Genomic DNA, 14,949 nt, shown 5'->3' on the forward strand with positions numbered 1-14,949 from the left:
GAATCCGAGACCTACCCTCCATCATATCTACTGCTCTCCCCAGTGAGTATTAGATGAGTGGGAGAGAAGGTGACCGTGACTTACTATGGAGGTTAGGGCATTTAATCTGGGTTCTTTTGCATAAAATTAACCTTTAAATACTATAGTACATAGCTGCCTCATTGCTCAGCCCATCACTCTGTGCCTGTGTAGAGGCAGTTGTTTACAGTATGTGGATACCACACTCCAAGTAAAGCCTGTTACTGAATAAGTCCCATGCATTCACCCCTGAGGTTGTAAATTAGTGGTGTAAACAGCTTGCTATGGAACCGAAATCATGACTTGGCACTGTGCTGAGGCTGACTCTGGCAGAGTGATGTTGCTTGCAGGACAGCCTAAGGATGATGCCAGCACAGACTCAGCACCACTCCAGGTCATTTACACTACAGATTTGTGAGTCAAGGTGCTGACAAAATGAACAGAATAAACAGGACTTTCTCTTCGGCAGCATGCTGGTCTTATTCAGAACATGCTTAGATGTACTCTGAGGTGCCTTTGGCTGGTGAAAAATTAGGCAGTTTCAGGGTTAAGCAGCAGCAACAGAGCAGGCATTTGGAGGGTTTACATTTTGGAGTTTGGTGTCTAAATTGGCAGGGAGACAAGAGAAAATTGCTTACCTCCTTTTGTGGCTCTATCTTTGGGTGACTAAAGACAGGCCTGATGGGAAAACAGGTGCAGTGTCATTTAGGGAGGGAGACCACAGAGGCAGGAGATAACTACAGGACATCCCTAGAGTAAAGCAGAATCCTGTAGGGAGGAGAAGCCAGCTGGCTCTGTAGCATAGTTCCAGGCAGGGTACTGGCTATCCTGTGCAGCTTGAAGGAAGAAGACATTTATTCCAGCAAGTGAAGCTGGGAAGTAGCCAAGAGAAAGGACTCTCCAGAAATGTCAGACTTGTGTTCAATATAAGCAGCAGCAAAAGTAAGAAGGGTTTCAGTTATAGACAGAGAGCCCAACTGTACAGGATTCTTTAGACCAGCATGTCTCAACCCGTGTATCATGACCCTGCAAGAATATATGAAAGGGTCACAAACAAACTTTAAAAATGGACTCTCCTATAAAGAAAAAACATGGAGAACTGTGGTGTTTCCTTTTCAGGCTGGCAGAGTTCCAACCTGCAAGGGGTTGCTTGCCCCCCCCGCCCCACACACCCACTTCCTGCCCCACACACTGCGGGACTGGGGCCAGTGGGCCAGGAGTGAGGGGCACTGGGTTGGGACTGGCCATTGATGTTTACAAATGGGTCCTGGTACAAAAAAGGTTGAGAACCACTGCTTTAGACCAGCAACCTGCACTGGACAGTGAATTGTTCGCCCCTATACTGACATAAAACTAAGGAAGTGATACTCCCACTGTACTCAGTTAGAGTACTGCATCCAGTTCTGGGTGCTGCACTTCAATGATGTGGCGAAACTTGAAAGGGTCCAGAGAAGAGTCACCAGTATGATCAGGGACTTGCAAGAAAAGCCATATGAGGAAAAGCTGAGGGACCTGGGCCTCTTTAGCCTAAAGAAGAGAAGATTGAGAGGGGACTTGATAGTGGTTTACTGCTATATCAGAAAAGTGCATCAGGAGCTTGGTGAATAACTGTTCACTAGGGCACCCCTGAGGAAGACCAGGACCAGTTGATACAAACTCCTGGAAGACTGTTTCAGGCTTAAGACCAGGAAAAACTCAGGGTGTCCAGACTGTGGAATAAACTCCCTCCAGGGGTGGTGCAGTCACCTACCCTGGAGGTTTTCAAGAGGAGACTGGACAGTCACCTTGTTGGGGTCACCTAACCCCAGTTGTCTTTCTGCCTAGAGCAGGGGTGGGTGTGGGGCTGGGCCCGATGATCTGCAAGGTCCCTTCCAGCCCCACAATCTGTGAATCATACATGGGTTTGAAGGGACCCCTGTAACAAGGAAGATGATAGAGACACTGAGGAGAGCCCAGGAGGGAGATGAATCAGAGACTAAGGGAAAGGTTATGCCAGAAGAGAAGCAGAAGAAGAAACAGACCCCTGAGAGGGAAAGTTGTATCTAGTTTGAGATTGGGGTACAAGACTTGTTTTTTTCTTTGATACCTCAGAAGGGATAATCACTTCAGCAAATGAACTAGGCTGATGGTGAAAGAATCACTTAGGATAAGAGAAAAACTGAGGCAAGATTACTGCAGTGCCCCACCATCCTGTGAGGGGTCAGGTTCTGGGATTGCTTTACGCAACACTGCTGTACATCAGAGACTGTTCTGGCCTGTTGTTTATTAGATCATTTCATACACTACAGCTGTACTACATGTATAAGTGAGGTCCTTTGGGGGCACAAACCTCATTGCTTCCTGACTCAGTCCCAGAGTTCAGCTTCTAATACCATTTTGTAACTCTTTCTTGTAATTTATATTCTGATGGTGCCTGCAATACCTCTCTCCAAATGGACAGGAATATGCATATACAGTCACTGCTCCTAACCAATCTTTTATTTCAACATTTTATCAGGAACTTAGCATGTATTAAAACAAACTGGAATCAGAGTACAAAGATTAATCAGAAGGTTTTAGATCACTGGGTTGCAATTATTTTTAATGTAAGTGGTAAGCCACCTATCCACTTCTAAATGTTCCCAGAGGGTAGAACTTGGCATTTAGCCTTCCTTTAAAATTTTCATCACAGTTGCCACATATTTGTCATCAGGCTGGGGTTTCCTCTGACTTCCAGGCTGCAGGAATTTCTTAATTGTTGGCATGTTGCTTATTCTTGTTTTAAAACCCTAAAATAAGAAACAATGCAGAAGTAAGAAAATAACTTACAACAGCTTAAACAGATAAAGCCAACACATTGATTTTGAAGAAACACAGCTCATTATAGAAGTAGAAGAGCTGCTTCACCTCCACTGATATAGGAGATCCTATTATCTTGGCATTCAGAAAAGGAAAATCCATTTCTTTCTTTCAGCAGGGCCCACTGGCTCCAGTAGGCTTTTGCTCTTATCAACCAGAGAAGGAGCAGCTCTCAAACTTCTGAGGCTGAAGATAAATGGAATGTTACAGGCAGTTTGGAAATCTGAATTTTAAAACTCCTTTTTCATTGCTACCACTAATGATGTGAGCTGGCTTGGTGTAGGCATTTTAATTGCCATATTGTGTACACCTGCAAAGACAACATGGTTATCTATCAGCCCTATCCAGAGTTAATGTTCCCATTCTGTCTAGAAGGTAGAAATACCCTGAAAATTCCTAGTAGAACACCTTTTCCAAGGCTGAATCTAATGCAAATTTCAAGCATATGGAAGTCACTAAGTTTAGGTGAGCAATTTTGATCACAGGGGGTGCCTATACACATGCAAAGAGGTTGTTCCAGTGTGCTGTAATTATAGCATGTTGGAGCAGACTCGATTAATCAATTAATATAATGCTGGTAATTACTGCACTCCAGCAGACTCCAGCATCATGTGTATCAGCATAGGGGCACTTTAACTAAAGCTCATTAAAAGTGCCCCACCGCCATTTTTTCAACTGATACACGTGATGCTCTGGATGCTTTAATCGGAGAGGCTCTTGGATCCACTCCAATTAAAGCACCCCCACCCACACACCTGGAGCATGTGTATAAAATGCCCAAGGGGCACAGACAGAAATGACAGTTTTTACCCAATCTAGCCACAGAAGGTGATCTATAGCTGTGACCAAACACAAGTTCATGGCTGCAGACTGCTTCAACTTTGGCCAATCAAGTGAAAATCTGACCCCCCCACTGCATGAAGGGTCAGATGAAGCCATTTCAAAACAGAATGTCTTCTGCAGCTTCTGTCTGCCTGCCTGCCAGCCTGTTGCTGTTTTCAGCATGGGAGGGGGGGAAAGGAAGCAGAGGAAGTTTGGTCTGGGGGTCTGGGGCGGGTGTATTGGAGCCCAAGGTGAGGGAGCTCCAATTCACTTAACCCCACCCTTCAGCACTGGCTGGGTAATCCCTAGAATAAGCTCTCTTTCCCCCACTCCTATTCTGAAAACTTTGCAGCCTCGCAGGGAGAAAGGCCCATTACTAGGGGAAATGGGCTGCAGGCTACAGCCCGCACCTAGATTCCTCTCCCCGCTGGGACCAACAGTGAACTTCTGTTTGGTCCAGGGCATCATTATAATTCAGAAACACTTCCTGCAAAGTGTTCTCAGTTACAACATGGAGCTGCACTTCTGTCTGCACCCTACATTCTCATCTGGCTTCAGAATTAAACACTTGCTGACTCAGTCTGTCTCCCTTCCTTCCTTTAGAAGGTTAACCAGAGGTGACAGGACATGAAAAAAGATGTTTAAAAGTTGGGATGCAGTAAGCATTGATTCCAGAGAATACTTCTCCACTTGGTGGTTGGGGATTACCCTTGTAATTCATGGCCTGGTAACCATGTGGACAAAAGTCTCTGATAGGCAGTAGTGTGGTACTAGCACCAGATGCCCTTGCACCAGTCAAATGGAAGTAATTAAGTAGTAGTGCATAAGGGGATGCTCTGTAGATGACCAACACTGGGCACCAAAATGCCTGGCTGCAGCTGCGCTGGTAGGACTGCCTCATTCCACTTTGAAGTACAATATAATAGAATGATGCATCTCATTTCAGGCTTACACTGGAGATGCTTAGATTAAAAGCTAGCCAGTTACAAACTTGGAATTATTATGGTTAGTTGTGTAATTGTTTGCTTTGGATTTCAGGTAAAGTACTTAGACTACACAGCCTGAGGGAGCAAGATAATGTGCACAGGAACAGCATCCGCAACCCAGTCTGAATTAATTGGCACCCAGCTGCTGCATTACCAGTGAATTTAGCCTGCTTCTTCCCATCAGAGAACATCTGAGGCCAGTAGATCTTTGCTATGTGCAATTTATGTAGACCCTCCCTCAGGCCTGCTTGCCCTTGGCTCTACAGCCTGCAGTATATATGGAGACCCTCTGATCCCTGGTCCAACTCCAGAACAGAAATGCAACACAGCTGCACTGTCTGATACTGCAGTATATGCAGAGGAACCCCAAGAATCTCACCCTTAGTTATTCATAGATAGGTTCATAGATATTAGGGTCAAAAGGGACCTCAGTAGGTCATCGAGTCCGATCCCCTGCCCTGGACAGGAAAGAGTGCTGGGGTCAGACAACCCCAGCTAGATGCTTGTCAAGTCTCCTCTTGAAGACCCCCATGGTAGGGAGAGCACCACCTCCCTGGGAAAGCCATAATATTAAGTCATATTAAGCTTCGAGTATTAAGGATTATGTCATTAACTCTACTGAGGTTAAACCCTACTGTAAAATAAGCCACAGAAAACATACTGGGGGTAATTCTAATCTAAATTATATCACCCTAACCCTAACAAGATTTAATATTTATCCTGGGGTAACTCTTGAAGGACAACCATATCCGGGCTTCACTGGGATGATACAAAAATACAGAAGGGCAGCAGCCCCCCTCTGCAAGCCGCACAGGTGCTGCACAGCTCGCTGGATGTGGGGGAGAAGGTTGCACACAGCAGCTGGTGCCACCACCACCCACCACCCTGAGCTGCTGCTGCTCTGCATCTGGCCACACGGCACCTCCCCACCCCGCCCAGCTGCTGGGGGTATGCTTATTAAAAAAGGTTGAAAACCCCTGCAGTAGTGTTTCCAGATGAGATCAAAACCAGCCCAGGTGTCCTTTGAAATGAGCATCTGGAAGTATTTGTTCAAGGCAAGGTCATTGAACTTTAATAGGAGAAATACCTGTAACAGAGGAAACTCAGAAAGCACAGTGGGATCTTTCTCTTCTACCATTAGAATAGCTTCAAGCAGGTGTACATCTGCCCAACTGAGCTGGTTACCAACAAGAAACCCCTGGCAATGCTGTTTCAAAACCTATAGAATACAAGGCAATACACATTATAGGTACAACTGGAAATACAGTTAACTGAACATAAAGAATTACAAGGTCATACTCTTTGGAAGAAACTTTTGCATGGGATTTCAAAAGTGACACAGTGACTGTTTGGGACTTATGCTCCTATGTCATGTTAGTACTCCTGACATGCCCACTATTAAAATACAAAACCTTAGCACTAATTGAAATGTTTGTACTTAACAGACTAAAAGCTTTTTTTGTTTCTATTAACAGTGGAAATCTCTGGTGACTGAAACATAGATGCACACTGAAGTAAAATATTTGTATTAGCTAAGAAATAGGAGGCGTAGGGATTATGGATATCAGGAAACATATAAATGGCCAAGTGATGGTTATAGTTGAACCAGAGACACCCTAGAAAATGAGATTTTAATTTTTAAATTCAAATGGCCATCAGACTTGTTTGGCATATGGAAATTACTTAATTTAATTTATGGAGAATTCCATGAGGTTCATCAGCATATTACTGTTTTCCATCCAAAGGAGATTTAATACTACAGACATTATAAAATGAAAAATGTTAATTGTGTGGTTGATAAGGATCTATTTTGTTTTAGTTTTGGAAAAGACATCTTCAAAAAGTATGTTTTTTATTTTTCTTTACATTTGGGAAGTTTATCTTTGTATATTATTTTTCATTCTTGTACTGAAAATGTTCAATTAAATGAAAATATGCTCTGAACATGACTGAGCATTAACCATTTCTCTCTAGGCAAAAATTCAGTGACATGTTCATACATATATTTTAGTGAAAACATAAAGTAAGCAGTGAAACTAATATAACTTTTATCAGTTCTTGCGTGTTTTGTAGAAGGTTTTCAAATATTATAGTGGTGGAGACGTAAGAGTACACTGAGGAAGACTTACATCTCAATATTTTCACCTGTAAATGACTTCATAGAACTGAAGGTTTGCAGCTTGAAAAGGCTCCACATCACTGAAATGTTATAATTTTAGGGATAGTGTTTGCAATACCCTTAGTAATCCTGAATCAGATCTATGTGTCAATAGAGTATTTACCCACAAAATGCATGAGCAATGAATACAGAGGTAGTCCTTTATCTTGTGAGTACATTATAACCTGTCTCTACAATAAAAGCTGCCATTGTATGGTTTACCTTAGTATAAAGAAGGATTCTAGTATGGTCTTTCTTCCATTGAAGTCAATGAAAATATTGTTATTGACTTCACTGGAAGCCCTAAATGAGGATTTTTTTTTTAAGTAACCAAAGGACTTGAAAAATCTCAGGGCAATGGGTAGCTTACTTATTTTTGTTATCTTGAAAATTTCACCTGAATATTCAAACAATTCAAGATTCTTTAAATTCAAGGATTCTTCAGATTCCCTCAGTCCCACTATCTTTAACTAGCTGGCTAGATACTGAGCACATCACAAGGTCAGGGGTCTGTGGATTTTCCACTGGCTTCCACTGAATTCCAAGGAGTTTTACTACTAATTTAAACATGAGCATAATTATGCTTGTACTCTGTGCTTGGGAAAATCCTAGCCTAAGCCTATATGCCTGTTTCTTGAAGCAGATGATTGGACAGGAAAGCAAACTGGGATTTAGCTGTGTAATTCCCACTAATTTCAGCTGCAGCTACCAGACTAAATCACTTGCAGTCCGCTTTGTATGTTTACCCCTCTCAATTACGGGGCTACTTCTTTCCCAGGTATCTCTCTAAAATTGGGGTTATTCCATTTCCTGGCTTTAAACTGAAAATAGTTAATTTCACACACAAGTATTTGGACTAGTGCCTCCCCTGTACGTTTCTGCAGTCATTACAGTGCCATTACTTCATTCTCATTTACCTTTTCATAGGCTGGGAAGTATCGGTTTTTGGCTTTCTCAATGATTAAGGGAAGATTCTTTTCTTTTGCCTCAGGCAGAGAGAAAGGAAGTGTTAAGATCATTTGCATGAGGTCCATTGTTCCTTCCACATATGTGTCAATGCTGTGGTGGGGGAAAGAAAAGAACATGTATGAATTAGATCAGATATTTCAAGCAACTGATGAAATGTAACTGTTTACAAATAACAACTTTATATAATCTGTCTTGTTCACTGTAAGTGGCAGCATAGGAGGAAATAGTATTAAACTTCAGCTAAGCAGCTGTAGATCAAATTTCATGAAAACCTTAAAGACCAACTCTTAAAGAACAGTAGGTCAATGGTACAGGATTGCCTCAGAAAGTTGTAGAATCTCATTCACTGGAGATCTGCAAGAGTAGATATTTGACTGTGACAGTTTAGGAATAATGAATCCTGCCTGTAGGGGAGTGGATTCGATGATCTTTGATTCAGACACCCTTCCCTTTCCTCCCCCTCCCCACTCCCCCCAGTATTCATTACAGTTTTATAATCAAAAGGAGGGGTTACGCTACAAGGCTCGCTCCTTCAGGTCCTTCCCATAGAGGTTGTGTTTCCCTGCTATGTAGCTGAGAATGGCTCTGGTCTGCACCATCTTCATCCCATCAATATCCACCAGTGGAACTTGATCAAACAGGAGGTCTCCATCTTTAGAAAAGAAAGTTCAGTGTATTGTTACTTAGTCAAAATGGAACTAAAAAAAAAGTCTTAGCTTTTAGTCCATTTCCTATTGTATTTTAGAAGATCTTTGATTTCTCCCAGAACACTAACATTTGATGCAGTAAAATTCATGTTGTGGAAAAGATTAATCTCAGCTACTCTGCAGCTAACCTCTAGAATAATAAATTTACACTTTATGAACCCATGATTACAGATGTTTCCTGCCAGGAAGAGTGCAACAAAGAAGCAAAAAACTGTCCTCAAAGAAGCAAAAACTCCTGATTTAAGTAGTGCAGGATTAGGCCCAATGAGACATTTGTTATTATACGTCCTAATATACTGCATTTGCTATAAATACATCTTGGATTTAACAGGACATTCTGTCTATTTTCCTCTGCTCACAGCACTTATAATATTTAATTAACCTAAGATAAAAAGGTTCTGCAGCTGTTGCATATTAAACAGTTGTTTAGTTTCACAGCATAGTAAATTATGAAAAATTAGCATCCAAATTCATTTTCAGTAAACACTTGTGTAGAAGTAAGGTGTCTTCAGTTTCTGAGGAATCCTGTTTGAAAAGGAATCTTTGCTTCTATTCTTGCAAGAAAGGAAGCAATCATCAGCCTTCAGGAGACGGTTTCAGGCTGTTAATCTTGTGTGAACGGAGCAATCTTTCTGCAGGCCACAAAAGAGCCCCTTCTGGCTAGTTTTATGCAGCCCTCCCCATGCTGATGGTTTAGACCATATTCTGAGGCCTCTAGAAGAAGCCAGGGACTGGAAAGGGACCCAAGCATAGATGGTATCTATACACGAACAGGACAGCTAGTCCAATGCGCTGTAATTAAAGTGTGCTGGAGCAGACTTGATTAATCGAGTCTGCTGGAGAATGGTAATTAGTGTGCTCCAGCAGCCTCCTGCATCTTGTGTATCGGTGTCCCCATGTTTAAAAACGGCAACAGGGGTGCTTGAACTAAAGCTTGTCAGACGAGCTAGTTCAAGCACCCTCACCACCATTTTTAAGTGCGGGGATGCTGATACACAAGACACTGGGGTGCTTTAATTAGAGCGACTCTGAGCACCGCTGTAATTAAAGTGCCCCCCTCTCCCACCAGAGCATGTGTAAAAGTGCCCCTAGGTAGCAGTGTTCTGGTTTCTACTCTAGTCATCTGCATTCTCTCGCCGTCGAGGATGATTGTTTTCTATGGGTCCAAGAATAGCTGACAAGGGCAATCGAGAATCAAAAGGTTCTAGTGCAACTTGGGCACATGTGTGCATGTGGAGTAGGTGGCTCTGGAGTCTTGATTCAGCCCCTGACATGCAGTTGCTGCTGCTCCCACTTTTCTATCTCCTGTTGTTGCCTACTCTAGCAACTAAGCAACTAAAAGTCAGGTGTTGGAAAGCTAAATGCTGTGATATCTAACTCGTTTTTTAGGCAGAGTCTTCCCTCAATTTCCTTTGAGGGCCTTCTGACTCCTGCAGGCTCTATGGTTTTAAAATCAGCATTAACACCTAATCATTTCTCTGCTGCTGGAAAAATCACTTTTCTATAAAGCCCCAACCCCCAGTGAGTGGCTGTAGCTGTGGTAGGTGTTGGTTGTAGCCGTGTTGGTCTAAGGACTAACTCTGGTGCAGTTCCACTCTTTTCTTCTCCCCAGGCTAGATTCATTCAGGTGCTGACTGATCTTAGCAATCAATCTATTCATGCAAGTGAAGCAGGGCACAGAAAGAGATACATAAGCATGTCAGAATGACACTGACAGTTCATAAATCTTAGTGAAATTTGTGTTTAGCAGATTTCCCAGATCATCACCTCAACTAGTATGTGCCCATTGCAATGAATTATACCGTTTTAGCCCAGGGCATTCAAGCAAGAATCAGTCTTGAACTGTGGGAGATTACTGAGACACTCTTCCAAGAGCATTCATTTATTTCCTTCTCAAATAATACCTATTGCATCCACCCTCCTCAGTAGAACAACTACAGATCAGGTCCAAACACAATATACAGTACAAACAGAAATCAAACATCTTTTTATTTACTAATGGTGTACAAGACAAAACTTGCTGTTGCATTATGAGAAAAAAATGAGAGGATTAAGCACAGGTTTATACCAGTCCAGCCCCACCTGCACATACATGTGGAGGAGGCCTACATAATACAGAGTCTCTTCTAAACTGCAGACTCATAAATCTCCCTCTTTGCTGCTAAGCTACCTCTTTTCAATCAATTTAGTATCTTAGCTTGCCTTTCCGACGTCTCTTCATAAATGTCCAGTTACCATCCCCAGATCTACATAAAACATTGATTTCTTGATCCATCTCAACAAGCCCTCCCCTCTGCTCCTCACCAGAGATGTCATCACCATCCTCCTAGGCTCTATACAGCACAATACAGATCAGATAGGGAAACCTGAACAGTGCAGCCACTGGAAGCAGTATAGCCATGTTAATGAGGTTTTCCACCTGAGCTGTGTTGCTTCCAGTGCTTTGAAGAAACTAGCTCAGAGTTCCCTATATACCATGTGCTCTCTACAGGGCTAGTAACCCAGGCATCAACTTTAACTTGGCCCTTTCACTAGACATGCACATTAAACCCTTGCCATTCTTGTCACTTTTTTTTACACAACAGCTCTAAACTCAGCCCTACCTTTTTGATCACACAGCTAAAACCTTAGGTCAGGGGTGTTCAGCCACCAGCCCACAGTAGGAGGTAGAAGGGCAGGATGGCACTTTATAGACCAACTCGTCCAGAGAGGAATGAGCTTCCGTAGGCTACGGCCTACTTTATTGCACCCTTTCAAATATTTGCAAAGTGCTGTCATCCCCCACCACCAATCTCTTTTTCTCCAGGCTAAACAGGCCTAGGTCTCTCAACCATTCCTTGTTAAGCTTACCTTCCAACCCCTTTATCATTTCTATCACCTGCCTCTGGAAACTGTCAATTTCTCCATAGCCTTCTTAAACCCTGAGCCCAGAACTGTCACCATACCACTGATGAGGCCTAACCAATGCCAAGTACGCTAGTACCATTACTGCCTGCATCTTACACATTGCTGACTCAGGTTGAGCCTGTGACCCACCCAAATCCCCAGTGCTACTAGCCAGTTACTTAGAAAAAGGCAAACTACCATATGAAGGATCTCATTTAGATATGCCTGAGGTCTTGCTACAAATGGATCTTGAGCTTGTTTGGAGGTTCTAGCAGGGAAGCACAGCTATCATATTCCCTTGACCAAAGCATGGTGCCATTCTTTCTGGAAGGTCATCCTCCTTGACCAAGCATGAAAGCTTAAGTCTTACCTTGAATTAACTTGAGATACTGCTCTCTTGTTTCCAAAAAAACCTCCTCAAACTAGAAAACAAAAGAGACGAAATGCATTACAATATTACATTCCAAATAGACTGTTAGCACATGACCACCTCATGATCACATGGCAAAACAGAGCAGTATATCAACCATGGCACAATAATTAAAAGGCAGTGAGCCACCTTCTCAATGGTTTTCTCCTGCTGAGCAGGGAAAGTACAGTATTGCCCTTCCTGGTCCCCAGATTCTGGGCCCAGTCTCCCAGCACAGGTCAGGGTCTAAAGGAACAAATGTGGTTAACCTCTGCTCTTTCTATATGATGTCCCATAAATAAGCTAAGTACAGGCAGACATATCATATCAGCATATATCAGAGGAGCAAGGGAAACAAGTGATTCCCTTCGAACTCATGCTGGAAAACAAGGAGTCAGCTACATCCTGTATCACATGTACATTATAACTGGGATGTTAGTGCCATGACCTGAAGGTATCTTTATAAGAGTGGAAACTCAAGCTAATTTCTGAATTTTGTAATGCTCTCTGAATTGCTAAAGGGGTTTATAAAACCTCAAACTCCACTGGCATTGCCCATCCTGAACTTTAACCATTAAAAATAATGTACTGAATGGGCACATCTACACAAGACGCTACTGCACAGTAGCAATGAGCTACTATGCAGTAGCTAGTTGCTACTGTACAGTAACGTTGCCAGGCACTAACCATGCGGTGATGATATATATTGCTCAGTAGTAAGCAGCTACTGCACAGTAACATCGGAAAAAACCCATACAGTGATGGTACTACACAGTAACACTGGTTACTACACAGTTATTTAGTACAGTATTTGCAAAAGCAAGTACTAAATGACTGCACAGTAACAACTATGCAGTCCACCATGTAGACATGGCCAATGATACCTACATTCAACCTACTGGCCAAAGTGACTACCATGGCCAGGATTTGAGAGCCAGCTGTTATATATACAAATGTTTGGTTGATCATTAATGATTCAGAGCATGAACAACCCTTTCAGTCAGTCTGGAGTAACTTTTTTCCATGGGCCTGTGTTATATAGAATGTCCAATTGGAGGATCACAGTGCAGACTAACCTCCACACCAGCTGCTGCCAAAAGCCACCGTACTGATTCCATTCGCCCTCTCCCATTGAAGTAGGTAAGTTTAGGTTTCCCTGACATGCTCCCACGTTTCAGATTCCTGAACAAACATTAAGCAAAGAAGAACAATTCTCAAATGTCAGTGTAAACAAAGATTTTTGGGGAGAGGAGTAGGATAGGGTATGTGTGTCAGACTCATGCAGCGTGCCCAACCATTTGGCCCCACAGGCTGGATGAGCAGTGCCAGGTCAGTACATGAGCTAGATACAATCCACAGGTGGATTCCCACCACATGGAACTTGGAAATTAGGCAATGGGGAGTGGTGACACTGTTAATTGCCAGTGCTCTCCCACAACCAAATTCCTGGACCCAAGGGAGCAGTACAGACCAGAGATCTGACTCCCTGGGCCAGATCTCATACTGATAAAGTATAATTTTTTGCACCATACTAGCATGCCACAGAACCCTTTGGGAATTACTTGTCAACAATGTCTGCTCTTTGTTCAGAGGGAAGAAGCAGCCGGAGAGAAAGAAGGAGAAAAGGCAAGACATGGAAAGGAAAGAACTGAATAAGATAAGAAGAACCCAAGGTTTTTAACTATTTCCTTTAGTATAGTTATGTCCTGTATTTTCAAAACTCTCTCACATAAAGATTTCTCCTTGAGCTATCTGTTGGGTTACCTATAATTGCTCTAATTCTGCAGCTGATTGTATCCTTCTGCTGATTTAAAAAAAATAGGTTGCCTACTTGCAAACTTTATCTTTATTTTTAAAAGAGTTTAAGTCTTATAATAGGATAAGGAGCTGTGAATAAGGATCCCATGCACTAAGAGCCTCAAGGGGAGAAAATGCCGTTGTGGGAGTTGCCAGCCATAAAACCTGTCAGAGAAACCGCAGAATGATTTTGCTGAGACACACCTACTAATGCCTTGCCTTTAGGTGAGACACAGTTAACTGATCAAATTAGAAATGGTTTGCTGTGGTTGCAATTTATATTGGTAGACTGCTTTTGCCAGTGTAGAAAGAGGCTACAGCAGAAAAAGCATGTTGATCCTGGGACAGCTGTGTCTAGGGTGTCTTTACATATGCTGTGGGGGGAGGGAGGAAAGGGCACTTTACAGCAGCTCTTGGGAACTGTTCTAATTAAAATGCTTGCAGTGCCTCATGTATTCAGCATCTCTGTGCTTCAAAAGGCAGTGGGGGTGCTTTAACTAAAGCTTGTTTGATGGGCTTTAGTTAAACCACCCCCAGCACCATTCTGAAGCAGAGATGCTGAATACATAGAATGCCAAGGCTGCTGGAGTATATTAATTAGCGCACTCCAGCAAATTCAAATAATCGAATCTGCTCCGACGTGCTAATTAGCACGCACAAGGGCATGTGTCTGGCATGTGTATAGCTGCCTTATATTAGAGGCTTTTGCTGGGATAAAATCATTTGCAGGTGGAGTGGGGAGAAAATAACACACATCTTGAAGCGAAATGACACAGATCAGGGGTTTTCAACCTTTTTAATAAGTGTACCCCTTCTGAGGTTCAGCTCCTTTACCCCCTTGCATTTTTTTCTTGTTTTTAGGGAGGGGGGAAGATTGAGGCCCCTGCAGTTCAGGAGGGAGCAGGTCTGGGGCAGGTGCTGCACAGCTGGGGGGGGTAAGGTGCGGGATGGAGCCATGACTGGCTCATCTGGTGTGCTGTGACCAGTGGGGTTCCTCAAGGCCCTGTTCCTAGGGCCTATACTTTTCAACATCTTCATCAATGATGTAGACATTGGTATCAGAAGTGGGCTGGCCAAGTTGACCAACACCAAACTCTGGGGTAAAGCATCCACACCTGAGGACAGGAGGGTGATCCAGGCAGATCTTGACAGGCTCATGAAATGGACAGATGAGAACCTGATGATGTTCAACACTGAAAAATGCAATGTTCTCCACCTTGGGAAGAAAAACCTGCACCATGCTTATAGGCTTGGCAGTGCTATGCTGGCTAGCACTATGGATGAAAAGGACTTGGGGGCCATGATTGACCACAAGATGAACATGAGCTTTCAGTGTGATGCTGCAGCTAGTAAAGCGAG

At 43.0% G+C, this 14,949-nt stretch overlaps 1 protein-coding gene across 3 annotated transcripts in view; it reads right to left on the reverse strand.

The window, feature by feature from the left end:
* Positions 1–2,474: 2,474 nt before the first annotated feature.
* LOC109311727 (glutathione S-transferase A4-like) overlaps positions 2,475–14,949 on the reverse strand; it is a 21,401-nt gene continuing 8,926 nt past the window's right edge. For all 3 annotated transcript variants that reach the window (XM_019537522.1, XM_019537523.1, XM_019537521.1), the window contains 6 exons: positions 12,870–12,975; positions 11,755–11,806; positions 8,311–8,443; positions 7,740–7,881; positions 5,752–5,883; positions 2,475–2,786 (listed from right to left, as the gene is read on the reverse strand). In XM_019537522.1, the coding sequence (XP_019393067.1) occupies positions 2,661–2,786; positions 5,752–5,883; positions 7,740–7,881; positions 8,311–8,443; positions 11,755–11,806; positions 12,870–12,956 (672 nt within the window). In that variant the 5' untranslated portion in view covers positions 12,957–12,975 and the 3' untranslated portion in view covers positions 2,475–2,660. The remainder of the gene's footprint in view (positions 2,787–5,751; positions 5,884–7,739; positions 7,882–8,310; positions 8,444–11,754; positions 11,807–12,869; positions 12,976–14,949) is intronic.

Source organism: Crocodylus porosus, unplaced genomic scaffold (assembly GCF_001723895.1).
Source record: "Crocodylus porosus isolate Cpor-Errol unplaced genomic scaffold, CroPor_comp1, whole genome shotgun sequence".
NCBI classification, from domain to species: Eukaryota; Metazoa; Chordata; order Crocodylia; family Crocodylidae; genus Crocodylus; species Crocodylus porosus.